The sequence below is a fragment of the Toxorhynchites rutilus genome, chromosome 2 (genome assembly GCF_029784135.1).
Source record: "Toxorhynchites rutilus septentrionalis strain SRP chromosome 2, ASM2978413v1, whole genome shotgun sequence".
NCBI classification, from domain to species: Eukaryota; Metazoa; Arthropoda; class Insecta; order Diptera; family Culicidae; genus Toxorhynchites; species Toxorhynchites rutilus.
In genome coordinates, this window is record NC_073745.1 from 235,274,291 (window position 1) to 235,297,382 (window position 23,092).

Consider the following 23,092-nt stretch of genomic DNA (forward strand, 5'->3'; position numbering starts at 1 on the left):
GAGCCGGAAATTGTTGAGGCGAAGGATATTGTAGACTTTAAATCCTGGTGGCCATTCCACTACAAGAAAACGCCTATTTCGTTAGAAAGTAGTGGCCGGCATACCCCAAAGGACCAAAAAGTTTACTTCAATGTTTCGCAGTACAACCAGTTTTCTCACTCGAAAGAATTCAAGGACCTGGTGGTGGCAAGAAAACACATACGTGACAAACACAGTAGTACTTTTCGGCTTTTGTAATTTTAACCGGAACAATTGAATCTCCCTGCCAGTCCAGCTTATCCAGATGGAAACGCTCCGATCAATATAAAAAAAATCGAGGACATCAGGAAGTTGAAACCATATGTTCCGAGAGAAGATAATTGTGTGGGATACGACATAACTACTGTATGTCACCCTGCATTATATACTGCATATGCCGATGTGTAGTAAGAAATTGCACACAGCTCCGCAGTGAGAGTCAAACTGGTAAGACAAGTGATAGGATTCCAGACAGTGAATGGCGTAATGGGGGATTACCTGATGGAGTTGGATGTCACACATTTGGCGACCGTGGTAGGTTTTGCTGCTGATAATTTGCAGCATTTAAATTAACCACATATATTCGATATTCAGGAAGAAAGGAAATCCCCCATTGCGAATCGAAGCAATGTGCCTTGTGAAAACAAAAAAGTGAGAGAGAATATATTGCGCGTTGAGGGAGCCGCAGAGAAAAAAACATAGTTTGTCATGATTCAGGTCTATGTGCGTTGGGAGGACAGCATAGAAAAAGACAAAAAAAATGTGTGCATGAGAAAAGCCCACAAAGCGTGTTGAGAGGACCGCATAAAACAATTGCCTTACATTTCTGTAAATGCGCGTTGAGAGTACCGCATTACAAAGATTAGAGAGATGTGTGAGAAGAACACACAAAGCGTGTTGGGAGAACCGCAATGATAATAAATTTGGCCTAAATTTTGTAAATGCGCGTTGAGAGAACCGCATAACAAAAGGTTAGAAAAATTTGTGCGCAAGCATAGCCCACAAAGCGCGTTGTGAGAACCGCATACCAAAATATTGGAAAAAAGAACTGTGTGCGTGAGAGGAGTCCAACGTAAACACATAGCGAGTTGAGAGTACCGTTGAAGTGATGTATTATCTGCAGCAGAAAGAAAAGAACAGCAAGCACGGAGTTATTAGACGATCCATTTGGTTCATTTGTTAGTATTTGTATAACGTAATATACATGAGGGCATGTTGCATATTATAAGAAGGGATATGGAACTGATACGAACGAACTATGGCCGTATGTAATAGTGTTGAATAAAATATACATATACGTATGACGGTTGCCTTATAACAGTTTGTGTAATGGTTTAATGATACAAGTATAATGTATAAATTATTTTCTGCGAGCCGCCATTACACAGTGTCCATGAACAGAAATAGGTGGAGAAGATGGAAAAGTTTGCGAGTATAGGGTTCGTGATAGCACGCGCTGCCATAGCTACTTTTCACATCGTGACGTCTATTATTATTTTTCTTGTTAGCTCATGGGTAAGTTAATTCATGGTTAAGTTAATATCATATTGAACAGTAGGAAGTAGACACTCATTGAGAAAAAAACAATTTATTTTCTATTACTCGAACGCCACATCCGAACGAAAAAATCAACATGTCTAGTGCGGAAAAGTATGCCCAAAACCAGTGGAAAGCTTAGAACACAGTGTGGGCAGAATGACCATCATTTTCAATAAATCGCGTAAAGAGCCGGAACGAGCATTGACAAGAGCCGCTGGATGGGCTCTACGCCTCAGCCCGTACAACTATGACATTGAGTACATAAAAGGAATGGGCAATATAGCGGACCCTTCGTCGTGTCTATATTGTGGAGATGATGACGCATTCAATGAAGAGGTCAGTGCATGGGAACTTTGTCACTTAGAACCGTTCGAGAGCGAATTCCTCACTGAGGAGGGAATCCGTGAGAACACAGAGCAAGACGATACTCTGACGGGTGTAATCCGTGCCATGGAAACACACACAAAAAGTTTGTCCTAATTCATGTCAGAAGCGGACGATCTTGTCTTTATCGGTGGATTCATAACGAAGAAAGGGTGTGCTGTTATTTCTCAGCACTTCGTGAAAAAGCGTTGAAGGTAGCTTATGTAGGAATCCACTTGAAGCTAATATGAAAAGCATTCTTCGTAAGCGTGTATGGTGACCTAGGATGAGTGCTGATGCGGAAAAAAAGACGGGTGGGTAATGTCGGGGACATAACCGGAGTGACGTAGGACTATACAAAAGGGACAGCTTTTGTTAAATATATATTTTAAATATATTGTTTTATTTTCTCCTCCTACGTGAATACCTACCTATCTACCTTAAAAATGGATTAGTTTACTGTTTACTCTTCATGAATATGTTGATGTTTCTGAAAAGAACCTTTGGTGTTGTGTTTTTGTTATCACTCGATATTCCCATCTTGTTCGGTTAAACCTTCCTGTTTAGCTATTGCGTTTGCCACTCGCCACAGCTTTCACAGTTGGAAAATTTCTTCCCATCCAGCTTGTGACATGTTGTTCAGTAAATTACATTTGATGCGACGTGCCGGAGAAACACTTTGCCACTCACTGAAACTAATTGTTGCCTTGATGAGCGCCGAACCGAAGCTGCTCTGTTCTTGATGCGGGTTTTCTGATTGTCGTGAGCAGCTTTGCAAGCCAACTCGAGCACTCCGACGGACGAAATTCTATAATCGCTGTTAGGTATACTGGTGCTCCGGCACCAATCCGTTCGGCCTAGTTACCCTTGCGGAGCAATCAGTGAATGCGACCAACAGGGAACTGGAGACCTGCACGGTTCGAGTGAGACTTTGCCTTTCCCTTAACTTGTCCTCCTTTGTTACGTCCACGATGCCGATGCCGTACAACCACACGGGTTTACGGTTTGAAAGAAAATAAGATATTTTTTTGGGGTCCGCGTGTTTTATACTCTAGCGGTACACACTCACAGGAAAGAGACAAATCGGCAGACTCAGCCAGAGGGGCGAGTCCAACGAGACGAACGAATGAGCGTTAAAAGGGAGCGATGGCAAAAAAATACATTCATTACGATTTGTTCGCTCGTTGGATTCACATGCAGGCTAAAAAGGGTCCTTTTCAGGATCACAAAATTATCTTCAATTTAAATAGTTTATTGTTTTGTTATCACTCGATATCCCCATCTTGTTCGGCTAAACCTTGCTGTTTAGCGATTGCATTTGCCACTCGCCACAGCTTTCACAGTTGGAAAATTTCTTCCCATCCAGCTTGTGACATATTTTACAGTAAATTACATTCAATGGCACGTCGCATTACCACCACTCAGTATCGGATTGGAGGTAATTTTAACCTGTAATTGAACATTTGCGATGACAGTGGTACAGTGTCGACCTTCAATGTGGGGTCATAATTTGGACCCCGAACTCTATGTTTACAAAAATGTCCAACTAAATATGTCGCATTACTGGTCCGTCCAATTAGCTAAATGTCGAGATAAGTGTAAATTACTGTACTTTCAATCTAGAATCAATTTAAGAATTGGTGAAAATCAATAAGCTCAGAACAACTGCCAAATTCACATACTCATCATATCCTGGCAAACAAATTATGAAAAAATCAATTTGTGTTTTATTATTATTTTGGATATTGTTTTAGAAAGCATTGAACTGTATTTCCTAAACTCTTTTTTGGAAGGTTTAATGGCCCTGAAAAGCGCCTTGTTTTATGGAATGGTTCCAATTTAGAAAACTTAGTACTCGTGGTTTTGAAAAAAACCATTTCGAACGCCCTCGATGCCGCCTTGTTCTGGATTTGCCACCAAAGCAGTGTGTATGAAGGACAAACTTTTTTCTTCTGCTACCTGATGCCGTTTTGCGATTGCGTTTGCCACTCGCCACTCGCTGCAATTGCCTGTTGTTGTCTTGATGTCCACAGAACCGAATGTGTTCTGTTCCGAATGCGGGTTTTCTTATCGTCGCGAGCAGCTTTACCAGCTAACTCGATCACTTCGGCGGCCGAAACTATATAACGCCGGCTAGGTGGACTGGTGCACTGGTACTAACGCGCTCGGCCTAGCTACCCTTGCGGGGAACTCCAGATCAACACGGTTCGAGCGGGATTTTGCCTTTCCCTTCACTTTTCCTCCTTTACCATGTCCAGACATGGCTGCTTGGGTTGGTTTGTTGATGTGTTGTGATGCGAACCGATGTGTTGTCGGTTTGAATGAGAATGATCGTTACGGCAGCGGAGCGGGGATTTTTAAGCTGACTGGCAGGCTCGAGAATTACGCATGTGTGAGACTGCGACCAATGTTTCGTTCATTGTTTTCTTTTTCCTTTTTTTTCTTTACCACCACTCAGTATCGGATTGGAGGTAATTTTAACCTGTAATTGAACATTTGCGATGACAGTGGTACAGTGTCGACCTTCAATGTGGGGTCATAATTTGGACCCCGAACTCTATGTTTACAAAAATGTCCAACTAAATATGTCGCATTACTGGTCCGTCCAATTAGCTAAATGTCGAGATAAGTGTAAATTACTGTACTTTCAATCTAGAATCAATTTAAGAATTGGTGAAAATCAATAAGCTCAGAACAACTGCCAAATTCACATACTCATCATATCCTGGCAAACAAATTATGAAAAAATCAATTTGTGTTTTATTATTATTTTGGATATTGTTTTAGAAAGCATTGAACTGTATTTCCTAAACTCTTTTTTGGAAGGTTTAATGGCCCTGAAAAGCGCCTTGTTTTATGGAATGGTTCCAATTTAGAAAACTTAGTACTCGTGGTTTTGAAAAAAACCATTTCGAACGCCCTCGATGCCGCCTTGTTCTGGATTTGCCACCAAAGCAGTGTGTATGAAGGACAAACTTTTTTCTTCTGCTACCTGATGCCGTTTTGCGATTGCGTTTGCCACTCGCCACTCGCTGCAATTGCCTGTTGTTGTCTTGATGTCCACAGAACCGAATGTGTTCTGTTCCGAATGCGGGTTTTCTTATCGTCGCGAGCAGCTTTACCAGCTAACTCGATCACTTCGGCGGCCGAAACTATATAACGCCGGCTAGGTGGACTGGTGCACTGGTACTAACGCGCTCGGCCTAGCTACCCTTGCGGGGAACTCCAGATCAACACGGTTCGAGCGGGATTTTGCCTTTCCCTTCACTTTTCCTCCTTTACCATGTCCAGACATGGCTGCTTGGGTTGGTTTGTTGATGTGTTGTGATGCGAACCGATGTGGTGTCGGTTTGAATGAGAATGATCGTTACGGCAGCGGAGCGGGGATTTTTAAGCTGACTGGCAGGCTCGAGAATTACGCATGTGTGAGACTGCGACCAATGTTTCGTTCATTGTTTTCTTTTTCCTTTCCAATCGTGCTTTATTCTATTTCGCTGCTGCTCTGGTTGCCCGTTTTTGTCGGTACGATTTGAGGAGCACAAAATGGACCAATCAAAAATGGGCACATAGTGCATTTTGACAATGCTTGATATTTCACAATTATTCAATTATTTATCTCAAGAAAAATGAAATGTTATTCGTTATGATAGATGCGTAGATATATTTCCTATCAATTGATGCAAAAACCTTTGCGATCTATTGAGAAATGCTCGAGTTATAAGCGTTCCAAATCTTGCATTTTTTCCTACTTGTTCAGTGCCTAGATTTCCATTTCACCCCCTATATCTTCCGGTTAGACGTAGTCCTACGTCAAAAATGGGTAAAATCTTGCGCCATTTGCTATGTAAACGGACGATCAATGCAACCACCTCCCGTGCAAAGAGCATTTGCCCCAAAAGTCGTATAGAGAACTACCGCTCTTGATTTCAACGGACCATACATAAAACTAGGGGGAATATCCATTTTGGTTATCATAGATCTCAGATTCAGGTACACTATAGCGCGACCTGTGAAGTCAACAAAATTTGAGCACAGGAGAGCAGTATTGGATTTTATTTTTGACAGGGAGGGTTTCCCAAGGGCGATGAAGTCGGATAACGAACTGCCATTCAATGGCGAAGATTACGTTAAATATTCCTCGGAGCGTGGCATTACCATATTCTCGATACCTTTCTAGCTCCAGCAGAATGGGCTGGTAGAAAGCTTTATGAAAGTTGTAAATAAAGCCATGTATACTGCATTTCCAACAGAAACAAGCTACCAGAAAGAATTGCATGTTGCAGTTCAGTCTTATAACGCGGCAGATCACAGTTTAACCAAAATATCTCCGGAAGAAGTGTTAAATGGTCGCAAAATTAAGCGTTGGTTGTCACTTTTAAGTTATGGTAAATCGGAACACGATGAACGGCTACTGGATGCAAGAAATCGTGAGACTAAACTCCTCTCGAAACAACGAGAGGATATTCACAGTGGTGCAAAGGCGAGTAAGGTTAAACCATGAGATATAGTTATCGTTGAACTCCCTTTCCGATATAGAGGTGAAAGTAGGTTCAGCGCGATGCGTTTTACTGTGATGCATGAACGAAACGGCAGCTTGATCCTTTGTAATTCTGGGAGGTCATCATGTGAGGCGTCATGCTACGCATACCAAGAAGGTCCAGGTCCAGAATGATCTAATCCCATAGGTTCGGCCAGGGATGGTTTCCTTGAGCGACAAAATTTTTCATCAGGGCGGAAACTATCGGTTTGTGTCGTCAGCATAAATTTTCAATGCAGACTTTGATTTATCCTAATGATTTTACTTTGCAATGTATAATAGCTTTTTTTCAAATTGTTTTATTTTCTCTAGAGAAAAAGGGGGATGTGTGGGACACGACATAACTACTGTATGTCACCCTGCATTATATACTGCATATGCTGATGTGTAGTAAGAAATTGCACACAGCTCCGCAGTGAGAGTCTAACAGCCAAACTGGTAAGACAAGTGATAGGATTCCAGACAGTGAATGGCGTAATGGGGGATTTCCTGATGGAGTTGGATGTCACACAATAATATTACCAGGTTTTATAACGAAATTTTGACGGATGGCCTACATGTAACATGGAAGCTCGGGATGAACGTTACCAATAGTCCAATATAACCATTTAAAAAATTGCATGCAAATAAATTTTATTTTATGCAACGAGTATAACATATACATTAGGGTGGCAATGAAAATGATCATCTCGGAATTCAAAAAGTTACCCCATAAAAATGTTCTCCACTTCGAAAAAACACCCTGTGCAAAATATCAGCTCAATCGGAGTTAACCCTTTCGCTACGAGCGTCGTCTATAGGCGACATCCGCGCGACGACATGTGTGTACGAGTTTCGTCTATCAGGGTGATACTGCACATCGATCACACCAGCCCGATATGCATACTTTTCGGCGCAGTGCTCCGTTCAGCGGTAGCACTACTACGGAGCACACTGCCGTAGTAAAAGGGTTAAGGAAGAGTGGCACAATGCGGTAAAAGTTTGAGTTTTTCGAAAATCGTAAAATCATCCAAGGGGGGAGGAAATCGAAGTTTTCGAAAAATTTTGTTTGATGCCAAATGTCTTAAAATTGCATGAAACGTCGAGAACTACTGTGATCTCAAAAAAAAAATTGTCAAAAATTGACACATGGATTGGGTCGATTTTGGAATGCGAGGCAAAACTTATGGGTGCCAATAAAATTATCTCGATTTTTCATTCGGAACTTGCTGCGAAATGTTGGTTTGCACGATAATATACCCAATGCAAAATATTAGCTCAATCGGATTTCATTTTTTAGTGTCGCAGACGTTATAATTTGAGTTTTTTGAAAACCGGAAAATCACCGGAAATCGGGGTTTTAAATTATTTTTTTTTATGCCAAATGTCTTATAATTGCACGAAACGTCGGTATCTACTGATATTTCGGAAAAGTGTCCCAGAGTGTCAATTTTGAGCTTGAGCTTGAGCTTGAGTAGACTGTACACATCGTAGTTGCTTTCTGTGATTGACCTGAACCAACCATATTGCACAAAGAACACACAGAATGACGCTAGGGGACTAGCAAATCATTCTCGTTGTGCAATTTTCGGTGATTCGAGCTTTAAATGGTCAATAACGACGCCGGCCACTTCCTTACAATCACCAGGGGAAGGGAAGGAATGTTAGTATGATATTCGTTGCCCGAAAGCCAGAAAGGTCACCTCTATAGCGTGGTTCCCTAGCGTTTATCATGGAAGGGATAGTTGTTAGTAGGGATAGAGATAGGATAGGATTATCTTTAGGTATCCTGAGAAGGAAAACCTGTAAAATTAATGGGATTGGCTATGTATCCGATTATTTATCACACGTACTTTTTCCAATCGCCAGTCGGCAGACAGTTAACTGTGGGAAACCTGAGAAGGTAACCAAGATAACTCCTTTGAAACCATTCGATTCTTCAATGTATTCGGGTGCGGGTGCGGGTGCGCCTATTCAATTCCAATCGCAACGGCTGGAAGTTCTTTTTGGAAACCTAAGGAGGTAACTAAAAAAATGCTACTGTAAACAATCGACCCGACATACAAATATACAGTTATTGGATGCCTAAAATATTTTTCGGTCCGTTCTTCGGTCTTCCAGAGTGTCAATTTTTGGCAATTTTTTTTTTCAAGATGGCAATTTTAAGACATTTGGCATCAATTTGTTTTTTCTCGAAAACCTCTATTTCATTAATCCCTTGGGTGATTTTTCGATTTTCAAAAAACTCAAACTTTGACTGCTTTGCGCCGCTCTTCCTTAAGTCCGATTAAATTGAAATTTTGCATAGGACCCATTCAATGAGGTTATGCACCAGAGAACCAAATTCCAAATCTAGTTTTAGGAGAAAATTGAAAACGTTATCTGAATAAGCACAAGTTAAATCATAATTTTTTTGTAACAGATTTAATTTTTATGCACCAACCTTCGAGAGAGGCGAGTTTAAAAAACTACATAATTATATTTAAAATATTTTAGGTTTTCACTATGTTTATGTTTCTTGAGATTTCTCTGCACATGCTTAACCAAGCTTCAATGTCTATATACAATCGAATGGGTGATTAAATGCTTGTTTGAAAAGCCGTGGGAAGACTTACGTTTCATTTTGTAATTTATGAGAAACAAGCATTTGAAAATAGGTATTTTGAAGCGTTGTCACGTCACAAAAATAGACCATTTTTTTAGTTTATTAGATGAACATAGGTTCTAACATTTTTATACTTGAGTTTCTCTGAGCAAACAATGAAGGTCAACAACCCACACAATTTGGTTTAGATCGGTCCACAAATAGAGCAATATCAACTGTCTCCAGAAGTTGTTGTCACGTCACGAAATGGATCGTATACCATTCCAGTGTGACGTAACAACATTTTGACTCACTACAAACACTTTTTATGCGTTTTCATGAATAAAGCACACAAAATTAAACGATGTTATAGTAAAATTAAGAAAATTTCCAACAAGAATCATCAGTTGGAGAATGTTTTATAGTTAGATTGGCTCGTTGTCAGTCAAATACTTTTGTGACGAGGCAACACCTGACTTTTTGCTGTTTCGGACTGTTGAACATTAATGATTAATTCAATTAATTACAGTTCCGTTTCAAAACATACAAATGATCATTCTCCTATGTTTTATCAACAATATATGAACGTAGTTCCATAATATATGATATAATCTTATTTTGTTTGCGGTTTGCTGATGATAGCATTGATTGCTAAAAAATATGGAAAACGCATACAATATGGGCTTACCAGCGGAAGTCGAGTATCGTATTCCGATGCCATTTTGGAATCGAGGATGGTGACTTCCGATTCGTTAAGAACGGATATAAAAGACCGGGGATGGCATGAAATTCCACAATACGATCGTGAATGGTAATGTTGGCAAATATCCATGGGTGCGCGAAGAGGAACTTAAGTTCGTCTGATAAACTAAAAAAATGCTCTATTTTTGTGACGTGACAACGCTTCAAAATACCTGTACCTTTAAATAGTTTTTCAAATGCTTGTGGTTGTTGTTTCTTATAAATTACACTATGAAACCTAGGTCTACCCACGGCTCTTTAAACAAGTATTTAATTATCGATCCAATGGTATATAGACATTGAAGTTTGGTCAAGCAAATGCAGAGATTTCTCAAAAAAAAACATAAAAATAGTGAAAACCTAAAATATTTTAAATCTAATTATGTAGTTTTTTAAACTCGCCCCGCTCAAAGGATGGTGCATAAAAATTAAATTAGTTTCAAAGAATTTATGTTTTTATTACTAGTGCTTATTCAGATAACGTTTTAAATTTTGTCTTAAATCTTGATTTGAAATTTGGTTCTTTGGTGCATAACTTCATTGAATGAGTCATAAGTTCATTACGCTCCAAATCCAATTACCTTCGATTGTCAAAAAAAATAAACAAATTGGATACGCAAAAAAAAATCTGCTGCCGATATTCACTATTGATGCTTTGAATTGGCATCATGCAGCTCTGGTCGAATCTTGACTGTATCATGCTGTTAGTTAATTTGTTGTCTATCATGCAAGCGATCGGAATCACGTCTTTTTTCCTGCTAATCATCGTGCGGAAGTTTTCCCAGAGCTGCCCAATAACTTGTTATAATTCAATAACACGAACAGAACATTTCGAGGGTACATCCAACTATCGCCTAGGGATTCATTAGTCTCTTGATAACGGCTGCCGGTCGGTGATGTTGCATTCGACACCATTTGCGCAATTTAGTGTCCCTTCTTCCAGAGATAATTTTGGAATGACCACTTTCATGATGAGAAACAAAGAACAGATAGAACAGTCCCGTCTCTTTCACTCCCTATGTGTGCATATAGTTTATCTGTCCAATCTCATTACGGCTTTCGCCGGACCGATCCCGAAGGGTTTCCGCTAGTCTGTCTCCGCACAGCTGCGAATAAATTGCATCAGTAGGCAGATTATGTGTCCATGCTGAGAGAATGCAACAAGAGAAAATTAAATTTACGCGTTTTAGAAAACTAATTGATGGGAAAATTATCCGCTCTGACGTCCATTACAGCGATGACATTGACACAATATTTTCGAGCGATATTAATCGTTGTATTTTTTTTTTGTTTTACAGATTGGTGAAAAGCAAGAGCAGCAGAATTTATTTCGATCAGCTGATGATCGCCAATGGTTGTGGATGAAAGTTTAAGCGGAAAAGCCGTTTGCAACGAACCGAACGAAAATTTTCTCTCTTCCGGTGCCAAAACGTCATGACCGGATGCGAGGTAAACTGTAAGGTGGACCTTGCCCAGCCCTAGTAGTTAGTGATGCTACCGGACGTCAACGATGCTCATCTCGTCCGTCTCTGTTTCAGGAGTTACGATGCACGGGCTGAGTCACCTGAAATCCGGCTCAACCCTGGAGGCACTTACGCTTGCTACTATCATTCTCATCTTAGCGGTCGCAATCATCGTAGCAAATCTCATTGTAGTCGCCACATTTCTGAATTTTAAGGGTATGTATATCCACCGAATCAACCGGACTGCTCAAATGAAGACGATGGCTCTTTTTAGGTCCGCATGAGGTCATAAACTATTACTTACTGTCGTTAGGCGTCGCCGATTTGCTATGTGGTCTGTTCATAGTACCCCTGTCTGTGTATCCCAGCTTTTATGGCGATTGGGTCTACGGGGAGGTGATGTGCCAGATGGTCGGTTATCTGGAGGTCACTCTCTGGTCCATTTCGGTTTATACCTTTATGTGGATATCGGTCGATCGGTACCTTGCAGTTAGGAAACCACTGCGCTACGAAACGATTCAAACAAAAACAAGGTAAATGGACGGTAGGGACAATTCACTTTTCCCGGGCTCCACGATGGCGATGGGCCAAACTTCTCATCTATTAACAGATCGCAATGATCGGCTCCGTAAAATTAACCTTTAGATTCTCCTCCCCTCAAAATTAACACATTTTTTTACGGAGAATAGCCGGATCCTCTGTTTCCCCCTGAGTGTATTTCTTGTTGGAGAAAAAAAATCCACGATTTTCGATGTGAACACTGCACCCACGTGTGTGTTTTACCCTTCCTGTTAGTAGTTAAGCTGGCGTGTGTGAATGTGTTTCTTACAATGTTATATATTGACTGTGATTACGATGCATGCACAATACTATACATAACACCCCCTGAGATAAAATTGCAGTCTTTTTGGAAATCAACGGAGTTAAAATTCACAGTCTTGCGATTTTGGAGATGCTGTAGAATATAGCTGTGACAAGTTTCAGTACACTTGAGTGTTCAATGTTTTGTTTTTCAGATACGTGTTTTCACTTCTTACTTTATCTTCTCTCTGATTATTCTACTAACAAGTGGTTTCCTCTTCACAAACGGGAGAGGAAAAAATCAAAAACTGATGTTCCATACACTTTTCCCAACACATAAACACTATTAATTGGTGTACTTCTATTTTTTATTTTACTTATGCTAATTACTGTTCACATTATGAAATTATAGGAATGGAAGGTTTGATATTTAGTTCCTTTATTTTAGTTTTTTCTACGTGGTAGCTAAATACTTTCTTTTCTTGTGTAGTTTTGTTTTTAGATAGAATTACAATCCAAATCGCATGCTTGCTATCGACCAAAGAATGTCGAATATATTTTCCCAATGTACAGGGTGGCGCAAAAGTTACGCAACGCTCTCTGAAGGAAAACAAAATAACGATCGCGCTGCAACTATCGAGCGTGTTGGTTCCTAAGCGGTTCAATTGTCGACTTCGTATCGTTTTTATTCGAGAATAAAAATTTTGACATTGAGACATTTTTTAATACGATTTTTTTGTGCAAATCGGTTGCGTGACTTATGCGCCACCCTGTAGTTACGCCAAATATCATAATGATAGGCTATCCTATCTAATTTCAACTAGATTACACTGAAGAACATCTAATATTTACTTTCGTTAACCCATTTTTTGGATCAGCTTTATCGCAAAATTTGCTACAAAATGTGCACAAGATATGTAGAATCCACATATAATAAAGTATTTAAGAAACTGAAACTACACTCTGTCCAACTAGAATTTCAACAATGCATTCATACATTCACACATTGTTGAATGCTTAGAATAAAGTATATTTAACGTCAATTCCGTTCAAAAAAAAAGTCACAGGAGGGTTGTGTCCGAGACACGACCGCATAGTTGACGTAGGGTTCCGTTAGGCTGTTGCATGCTGATATTGGATACGTTTGAAGAATTACATCGTTAAATTATTTGATAATGACTTGATGACTCTGAAAAGGGCTGTTTTGTTTGGCTGTTGGGTATTGTTTGTTCACTCCATAAGTGTTTACAACCGAGTGATGATGACAGAAGAATGGTTATTAGTAGTTATATGGTGCGTATCGTGATAGAAGATGCCGAAGTGGAATGAGATATGATGAAAGCAGCCATCTGTAACCCTGAACGAGATGGCTCCTGTGTTGTGTATGGATTAAATAAAAAAAAACTCATCAGTGTAATATTAGATAATTATTACTATCGAACACAATTATCAATTTTTCTCACCAGAAAAAAAACATGTTACTTTATCATAGAGAAAACATATTTGAAACAGAAAAGGCAATTTTCTTTTATAATTTTTACTTTCTGAGTGTTTTTTCAACCCATTTCCATTTTCGCTTCAAACCCAACGTAACATTTGCCTTAATGCAAATTTTAATTGGACTAACAGCACCAAACACGATATGTAGAGCATATGGGAAATCATTTTTTCGAATATTCCTTCACTTTTACAATTTTTCTCGTATAAACTTTCCTTGGGTGAAAATGAACACAACAAAACAGACAACCCGTTCTCGAGCGGAAACACACCTTGGTTTTTATTTATGAAAATTGAGATAAATCGTTTCATATATCAAGTCATTTTTAACACAACTGCTACCATATACATTTTTACACTTACACTTGTGCTATTTTTTTTTACAATACATGATCGGTCATTGATATGAAATTTCACGGAGCAGCCAACATTAAAGTCCCAAATTTAAATTTTATTTGCTAGAATTAATCGTATCACTCAGCTTACTTGCATTACAAAAATGCCCCCGACTTGCATATATTCGGCTGTCAAAAAAGTCCTGCGGTTTTTTTTTTTTTGAATTTTTATTTGTTCATAAAATTAGTTACAATTTTTGTTTTGTTTTAAGTCAAATATGCGCCGTTTTGTTCGATGACTTGTTCCCAACGAGATGCCAACTTCATAATACCCCTGTTATAGAAGCTCGCTTCCTTATTGGCAAAAAACTCGGATAGCCAATTTTCACAGGCCTCTTTTGTGGCTAACTTCTGACTACCTACCTCGTTCGCCATGGACAAAAACAGGTGGTAGTCACTTGGTGCAAGGTCCGGACTATACGGCGGATGCAAAAGAACCTCCCATCCGAGCTTCCGGAGCTTCTGGCGCGTCACCAAAGAAGTGTGTGGCCTGGCGTTGTCCTGATGGAAGACAATGCGGCCTCTGTTTATCAAAGATGGCTTCTTCATGAGTGCTACCTTCAAGCGGTCCAGTTGTTGGCAGTACAGGTCCGAATTGTGCGTTTGGCCATAGGGAAGCAGCTCATAATAGATTATTCCTTGACAATCCCACCAAACACACAGCAGAACCTTCCTGGCCGTTAATGAGGGCTTAGCCACCGTCTGAGCCGCTTCAGCGGGCTTCGACCACGACCGTTTGCGCTTCACGTTGTCATAAGTGACCCACTTTTCATCGCCAGTCACCATCCGCTTCAGAAACGGGTCGATTTTCTTGCTATTCAGCAGCGATTCACATGCGTCGATACGGTCAAAGATGTTTTTTTTTGCGTCAACGTGTGTGGCACCCATACATCGAGCTTTTTTGTGAATCCAAGCTTCTTCAAATGGTTAATAACGGTTTGATGACTTATCCCCAGCTCTTGACCGGCTGCTACTATGCCGGTCTTTCTTGGCTAATTCAGCGATTTTGTCGCAATTTTCGACGACAGGCCTTCCGGAGCGTAACGCATCTTCGACGACCTCTACACCAGAACGAAAACGTTAAAACCATCGTTGTGCGGTGGAAATGGAAACTGTATCGGGTCCATAAACTGCACAAATTTTATTGGCAGCTTGAGGTGCATTTTTGCCTTTGTCATAGTAGTACTGTAAAATATGTCGGATTTTCTCTTTATTTTGCTCCATATTTGCGACACTATAACTCACGAACGACTTAACCAAACAAAACACTGTCAAGGACTATATTATAGCGCAATACCTTTCCAACAAGCTATAGTATGACTCGATACAATGAATACAACTAAAGTCTGCTTCATTTAATATTGGAACACAAACAATCGCGTGTAGTTCAGTCATTTATTAACGAATTCATAATTTGTTTTTCATACAAATGTAGCATTTTCTTTACTCTTTCATAAAAAAAAATTAAAAAAATTATTCATTGCTGTTTCGAAGAAATTCTCGTACTTTTCCCGTAATACGGCACATTAGGCGGCGCACACCCTTTTCGTTCACCGTTTTGGTGATTTGATTCCACCAGTTCTTCATTTGAGTCATGTTCCTAACAAGTTTTCCCTTTGCTTTAAGCCTCCGCTTCGTGATTGCCCAGTATTTCTCTATCGGCCGGAACTGGGGGCAGTTTGGGGGGTTGAGGTCCTTCGGTATTACGCTGACCCCGTTCGTTGCGTACCATTCCATAACCGTTTTGCTGTAATGGCAGCTTGCGAGGTCCGGCCAAAATATTACTGGACGTCGTGGGCACGAATAAACGGCAGAATCCGTTTCTGTAGGCACTCTTTTTTGTAGACTTCTGATGTCATTGTCTTGTCAGTGAGAAAGACTTTGGTTTTCTGTCCACAACTGCATATCCCCTGCCAAATCATGTACTTGCGGGCGAAGGACTTTTTTGACAGCCTAATATTTGCAAAGCCAATTTCCCCCAGGCAACTTGGTTTTGATGTCAAATTTCGGTAGCAACAATAGTTCCACCTACTTTCATGTATTTGCAATGCCGATTTCCTTCAGGCAGCTTGGCTTGGATGTCTCTGTTAGGAAACACATCTTGGTGGGAGCAAAAGTTCCCCCTACTTTTATGTATTTGCAATGCCGATTTCTCCCAGGGACCCTGTTAGGGACCCTCCACATGTGTCGTCAATTTCGACCAATCAGAAGTGGGTATTTCCGTTAGGATAGGGGTTGATAATTTTCAATTGTTCGATAGTTAGTTTCATAACATATAATATATAATTTTCTTCAATATAAAAAAATGTTATGGAGTGTCGAAATTGATTTACGCAATAATTTCATCAATCCATCATGAAATGACTGAGCAATAAGCGTTTGAAATTGGACCATTTTCACGATGTACTCGATTTTCGATTTTCAATTTGTACCCCAATATATTCCCGAAAGACGTAATCCTACGCCAAAGTTGTTTATTTATTATGCTTAAATATGATAATTTCAGCTGTCCAGTTTCTATAACACCACTTCAAAATTCATAAGTATTATCATTGAAAAATTCAAAACGATCGGCTGATTTACATGTCAATACCTTGCCATTTCTACTAATAACCTTGAAAATTCGTGTTGGAATACTATTTATCAAATTCGGCTGAACGGATTTCTCGATATTTTTCCATGTTTCCAAAATTGCGACCTTAAGCTCTTCAGTCGTGGTGTACCGTTTTCACTCAGTGTAGATTCTGCGTACAAGGATCCCTCCTAAGATTTTCAACAGGATTCAAGTCGGGAGAGCGAGCCGGCCAGTCCAAAAAATTAAGTTTTTGGTCCTTAATCCATTGCTTAGTTTACTTGCTGGTATGAATAGTAGCATTGTTTTTCATGAGTGTGTATTTTTTGTGACGATATCCACGCAAAAACGGTAGGAGAGCGGATTCCAGAACATGTGTGTAATCCTTGAATGATGTGAAAGCTATCTTCAGCTTTCCGGTTCCACAGAATCCCGGCCAAACCATGCACAATCCTCCACCAAAATTCCTGGTTGAAAAATAATATTCTTTTGAAAACATTTTTTGTCACAACATACCATGTCCCCCTGTCGGTTCATGTGAACTTTGGCAAAACTCAGACGTCTTCTGATGTGAGATGGTGTAAGATGAGGCGTTTTAACCTTTTAAGCCCTCTTCATTTGAGGTTTTTCAACCAAAATTTGACGAATTGTCGCCCGAGCAGTTGAGTAGTTGAAATATTGCTTTATTCGCACATGCGATTTTGAGGTATTCGATCCTGCTCTAGCTATTTCCCGCTTATCCCGGTCAGAGAGCTTCGATTTACGTGGAGCTCTCTCCGTCTTACCGTATCCTTGAGGTTCGCCAAATAATTGAGCACTATTTGATGGGATCGTCCAATCCGACGAGAATTCTCTCTGATACTAACATTTTCTTGGTGAAATGCATCGATTTGTGCCTCTTCTCCCTCCGGGAGGACTTTTCGCTTCGGCATTTTCCAGATTTAATTGATAAAAGCAACAAAAACAACGAAAAATGTAACTGGTCTTATAGAAACTTGACAGTTGAAAATACGAAAACATTCGTTTGCGCTCAGCGCTTGCACACACACACACACATATGAAAATGCGTATGGCAGTCATCAATACATACACACTAGAATATAAATTGAAGCATTGTTTGTTTACAATGACACAAAGCAGCAAGATCATCACCGGGTCTTATTGAAATTGGACAGAGTGTAGACGTATGTATACCCAATGTGCGTAGCCAACAAAAAAAAAAAGTCGAATCTAAAAGTATTTCTCTTAGAGAAAGCTTTATTCTTAAGGTTTCACGTAGAATCGCCATTATCCCGTGATACTGGGTCCTGTTTTCCTCTTTCGTCTTCAATAGTATTACGTTCCATTCGTGTCATTCAAAACACTTATTGGGTTCCATGACCAAATTGCATGTTTATGGAAATAATCGGCTATGTATAGAGTTCCAACAAAATCGTAAACGACCGATTATAATTCTCCTTTTTTGTTTTCTTCCGTCATAGGAGATTCAATCATTCACATGCAAGCTCTCGTGTTCCGTTAACAAAAATATGAAGAATAAATGCTTCCGTAACATAATCATTTAAAAAAAATAAAAAATTAATAGTTCAGTGTATTTCTATGGGCCGGTGATTGTATTAATAATAGAAAGTTAGAGAAACATTAAGAAAATCGATACTTTACATACGAGATAACAAAATGGGACACACAAAATACGCCGTCAAAATTTTCTGTCAAGCCAGTTTCTCAGTTTGAACACGAAAAATTCAAATATTGGATATACACTGCGTTTCACAAATATAGAACCACTCATTTTTCTGAGTTTCCAGAGATATGTAAGAAGTCGGTTGAGTTGAAGTATATAGTGTAGGATATAATAACTATCTTCATTAAATGACTGGCGATTTGAACTTTATTGTTGTGTTCAGGCGCAAAACATCAAAAAAACTAAAATTCCAGTATTTCATAACTATAGAACCAGATGGAAAAACTCTCACTCCTTTACAAAATTTACAAATTTAACATGAATTACAATAAGTTTCTCATTCGTAGGTCATCTTTAGTTCACAATCAGATCAAATAACCCATTCGGGGTGATTTTGATCAAGTTGCGTCATGTTGTAGTGTGTATCTCGCTATACGCATGCTTTTTTAATTTGGCATCAATTCATAAAATCCGGAAAGTCATAGCATGGTTTGATGAATAAGGGCTTCAAATTCTGGACTGCTAAGCTTGTTTAACAGATCAAAACTCTATCAAGAACTTATGAGGAGTGATCGTACGAATAATAGAAGCAGCTTACAAGCAGTATGAGTGATATGAAGAACTTAAACGAGCAGTATCCTCTGCGTAGAACGAGATACACACTATAACATGGCGCAACTTGGTCAAAATCACCAGAATGGGTTATTTGATCTGATTGAGAATTAAAAGTGACCTAGGAACTAGAAACTTATTGTAATTCAATTTTAGTTTTTTGAATGTTCCGCGCCTGAACACAACAATAAAGTTCAAATAGCCAGTCTTTTAAATGAAGATAGTTATTATATTCTACACTATATACTTCAATTCCACAGACTTCTTACATATATCTCGAAACTCAGAAAATAATGAGTGGTTCTATAGTTGTGAAACGCAGTTTTTATTACTGGGTTTTATGCAATCACCCACTTCTTACCCTAGCCTGATGCTTAAACTTACCTTCGATTACGGTTCATCCTCCTATGCACCATTTGTTTTGCAACAAAATTCCAATTTGGCTTTTGAACTGCTTCTCGGTGCTTACAGGTCCAACTATTTTTCATCAGTTTGTCGACCAGTATTTCTTAATCTGCCTTAGCCACGGGGTATTGACCGGATCAGGGTCCAACATTTTCGAAACATGAATTCAACCTTCTTCTCAGTCGCTTCGCTTCGAATAAGGCTACTTCGGTATTCGTCGTCAACATGACTAGTTCATAAGTTATTCTCGTTCTTAACGCTCGTCAGTGACGATGTCACTGCGCTGGAGTATAAATTGTTATTCTAATTGACGTGACAAATGAACGCAAATCTGTCTCTTCATTCAACCACTCTACCACTACTATTCCACCCAAAACATGTATGTCGTAGCCCCTATATAAAATCTTATCTTTACATACATATAAAATGAAACGAAAACTAGATTTCTTTGTTACACCATTCATGGATGGATCCATTGTTTACCCACTGTGAACTCATCCACAATTTGCGAATGAGAGAGAGAGAGAGAAACGAATTCAGGGGGGGGGGGTTTGCTTCGGAAAACTTTTCATTCATTTTGACGGAGAAACTACTCGAAGAAGCCAAAACTCATTTCCAATTCAATGCGAAGGCTTCATAGTCTCTTGACTATTCTCACTTAAATATGACTTTGCCCAGCCCTGGTCCAGATTACACTTCTAGGGATACACAGTAACGCTGTTGTCGTTTTACCGCTATTTGGTAGAAATTGTATATTGCCAGCTTGCCAAATCGGGTCAGAAAATCTCTCTTCTTCGATAAAAACTCCGGGTTTTGTTTGAAAAAAGTCACTTCTTTTGAAAGATTTTCAGGATTACCAGCTTTTTGTCATTTTTTTTCTGTTATGTTATGTCTCATTTAATGTAATAAATCGGGATGACAAAACATGAGCTAAAAATCAATTTAGGGTGTATCAGCTTCACCCGTAAAAAACAACCTATGGTTTTTGACTATAGCATTAATGTATCGTTACTCCAGCGTAGTGACATCGTCACGGATCTCGGTGTTGTTTTGGATAGCCCAATGTTGTTTAGACAACACTACATCTATATCATCAACAAAGCGTATCGTCAGCTTAGAATTATCTTTCGGATTGGCAGAGAATTCTGTGATCCAGGCACGCTACGAACTCTCTACACCCAACGTAGCGTTTTCAGAATACATTTCATTTTCGACAGAAAACATGCCATTTCGTGCTTTGAAGCGTCAAATAGACAAATAATGTCATCTGTCCCCAACGCTTTAAAATGTTTATATGTATGGAGCAGACATCTCTTTCTTTTTTCTTGTTGACGTAGGACTACGTCTTACATTAAGGGTGCCAAATCAGAAAACAGGTCACGTATTTATGAAATAAAGTTAACGTTAATATCTATTTTTGCTGCGAACGGATTTTAACGATTTGCATACCAATCGAATCGGTAATTTTCTATGATTTGTGATATGCTGTACATTACAATCCCATAGTCTACATATGGTTTAAATTGATGAAAATTGGAAGCATTCCCATTTCCCCATACATTTGTTCTGTCCATTTGTGTGCTTTCCTGAACAGAGCTGTCAATAACTGGCCACTTATGCAGCGCTAGAATAAAAACAATGAAGGGGATAGCGAAACGAAAATATTTACGAAGTAAACTCCACCCTAGCATAGTAAGTAAGCAGTTGGAGCATGGTTACCATAAACTTCCACAAAAACATTCACCAAAATTTAATTTATAGAATATAAAAAAAAAAATTACGTACGATGACAGGAAATTTAGTAGGTAATCTGGGAAAAACTATTTCATCAAAATCAGATGAACCGCTCCGGAGGTAAAACTCCCACCAGTTTGCAAAACGCGTTTTAAATTTTAGATCCGCGCTCCTTACGCAGAGTTCACTAATTGGCTCGTAACTTTGGAACTTTTTCTTCATATTGAAGTAATGAAGAAACACTCTCCACAAAACCACTCTCGTTGGTACGAAATTCGACATATTCAAAGAGGCAAAAAACTATGTTGTTTACGCTTCAACTTTTTGACATATACTGAAAAAGACGCGCAATGACAGTAGCTTTCCAACGAATGTCTGGAAATTTTATTCACTGGAATAATAATCAAGTTACGCCATCTGTTGTAAAACCGAAGAAACTTACCGTGAAACCTTATAGAAGTGCGATAAAAATGTTTATATACAGCCATTCCAAGGCGAACCGATATAGTCAGAGATAAGTCAGCAGGACCAGACAGACTCCCCGCTAAATATTTAAAGGAATTCAAGGATGAACTTATTGAACCCCTGACTACCTTATTCACTTTCGTCCGGTTACTTCCCGCCGTTGTGGAAAATTTCCCATATTACTCCTATCCATAAGAAGGGCCCTCGCTCGGATGCTGAAAACTACCGGGGCGTTGCAATCCTGTCTGCGATGCCAAAATTATTCGAACGGCTTGTTTATTCCCACCTTTACGAACGTATTGCCGACCGTGTTTCACCAACACAGCATGGTTTCTTGAAAGGAAAGTCAGTTGTCACGAACCTATGCGAGTTTTGCTTTACCGTCACGGACAGTATATCCAAAGGGTATCAGGTGGACTGTATTTATACAGATATGAGCAAGGCTTTCGATGTGGTAGGGATAAACAGCATAATGCGCGCAGTGGCTGATTTCGGCATTCACGGTAAAATGTTTGAATGGATTAGGACGTATCTGGAGAGCAGAACGCAATATGCGAAAGTACACAACATTGTCATTTGGGGCCTATCCTGTTTGTCATGGTCATGAATAGTCTTCCATCATTCTTGACCAACGCAGTAGTGCTTATTTATGCGGATGATGTAAAGATTTTCCAGCCAGTGAAACACATCGCTGACTGTCATCTGCTTCAGCAGGATTTGGACAATTTTGAGAGGTTCGTCGAGAACAATGGATTGAGCGTAAACCCCAACAAATGCTCCGTTATGATCTTTACGAGGAGAGTTCAGCTAATAAGCTTCGACTATAGACTGGGAGGTTCGAATCTACAACAAGTAGAGAATGTTCGTGACTTAGGCGTGACGATGGATCGATCTCTTTCGTTCAATTGCCACATAGAGCGAATTGTCAATGAAGCGCTGAAACTATTTGCACTCACTCGTTGATTCGAGCAGGACTTTACCGATCCGCACGCAATCCTGAAAATTTACACTTGCTTGTACGATCCAAACTCGATTTTGCGAGTCCGCGTCTCTACGACAGGATTCGTTTTAACACCAGCCCCGTTTCTCTTCGTCGACGGAGGATGTTTGACCCACCCCTAAGGAACAGAAATTACACCCAGCATGAAGCCAGATTTATGCGTGAGTTCAACGTGCTGAAAAATGTTGTTTCTGTAAATGTGACATCAGAAGAAATTCGAAGAAGAAAAGATTATATTTTAGAGTCCAACTGAATGTATAAGTTTTAAGTTTGTATGTTTTATGTTTTTTGTATTCATGTTTAATTTGAAGAAGGCTAACGGGCTTACAGCCTATAGTCCAAATAAACAAATCAATAGTGGTTCTCATTTTAGGGTGGCCCAAAAAATCATCAATTTTTTCCAAAAATGACTTATAAAGGGTGTGTCACATCAAATTGCATCACGGAAAAAACGCTGTAGAAATTTAATTTTTAGGAATTATATCTTCAGCTTTCGCTTATAATCAGATAAGAGTGTATAGATCCCGTTGGACATGCTTCACTGTCAATTTTTCGTAAATTTGGAAAAATGTCGTCGAACGAAAAAGAGCGTCGTGAATTAATCCTGTGCACTCATTTCGAGAATCCGGAGTTGTCACATCGGGACATCGGTAAGATGCTGGGAATCGTCCAATCCACGGTCAGCAGAGTACTAAAACGATAC

At 39.4% G+C, this 23,092-nt stretch overlaps 1 protein-coding gene across 6 annotated transcripts in view; it reads left to right on the forward strand.

Moving 5' to 3' along the window:
* LOC129771129 (G-protein coupled receptor 52) overlaps positions 1-23,092 on the forward strand; it is a 96,870-nt gene that overhangs the window by 62,640 nt on the left and 11,138 nt on the right. For 4 of the 6 annotated variants that reach the window (XR_008742293.1, XM_055774496.1, XM_055774497.1 and 1 more), the window contains exons 2-3: positions 11,060-11,440; positions 11,499-11,757. Coding sequence is in view for 5 of the 6 variants with exons in the window: in XM_055774496.1 (XP_055630471.1) it covers positions 11,272-11,440; positions 11,499-11,757 (428 nt within the window). In the remaining variant the exon portion in view is untranslated. The remainder of the gene's footprint in view (positions 1-11,059; positions 11,441-11,498; positions 11,758-23,092) is intronic. The other 2 variants (XM_055774499.1, XM_055774498.1) reach the window with 2 other exon arrangements.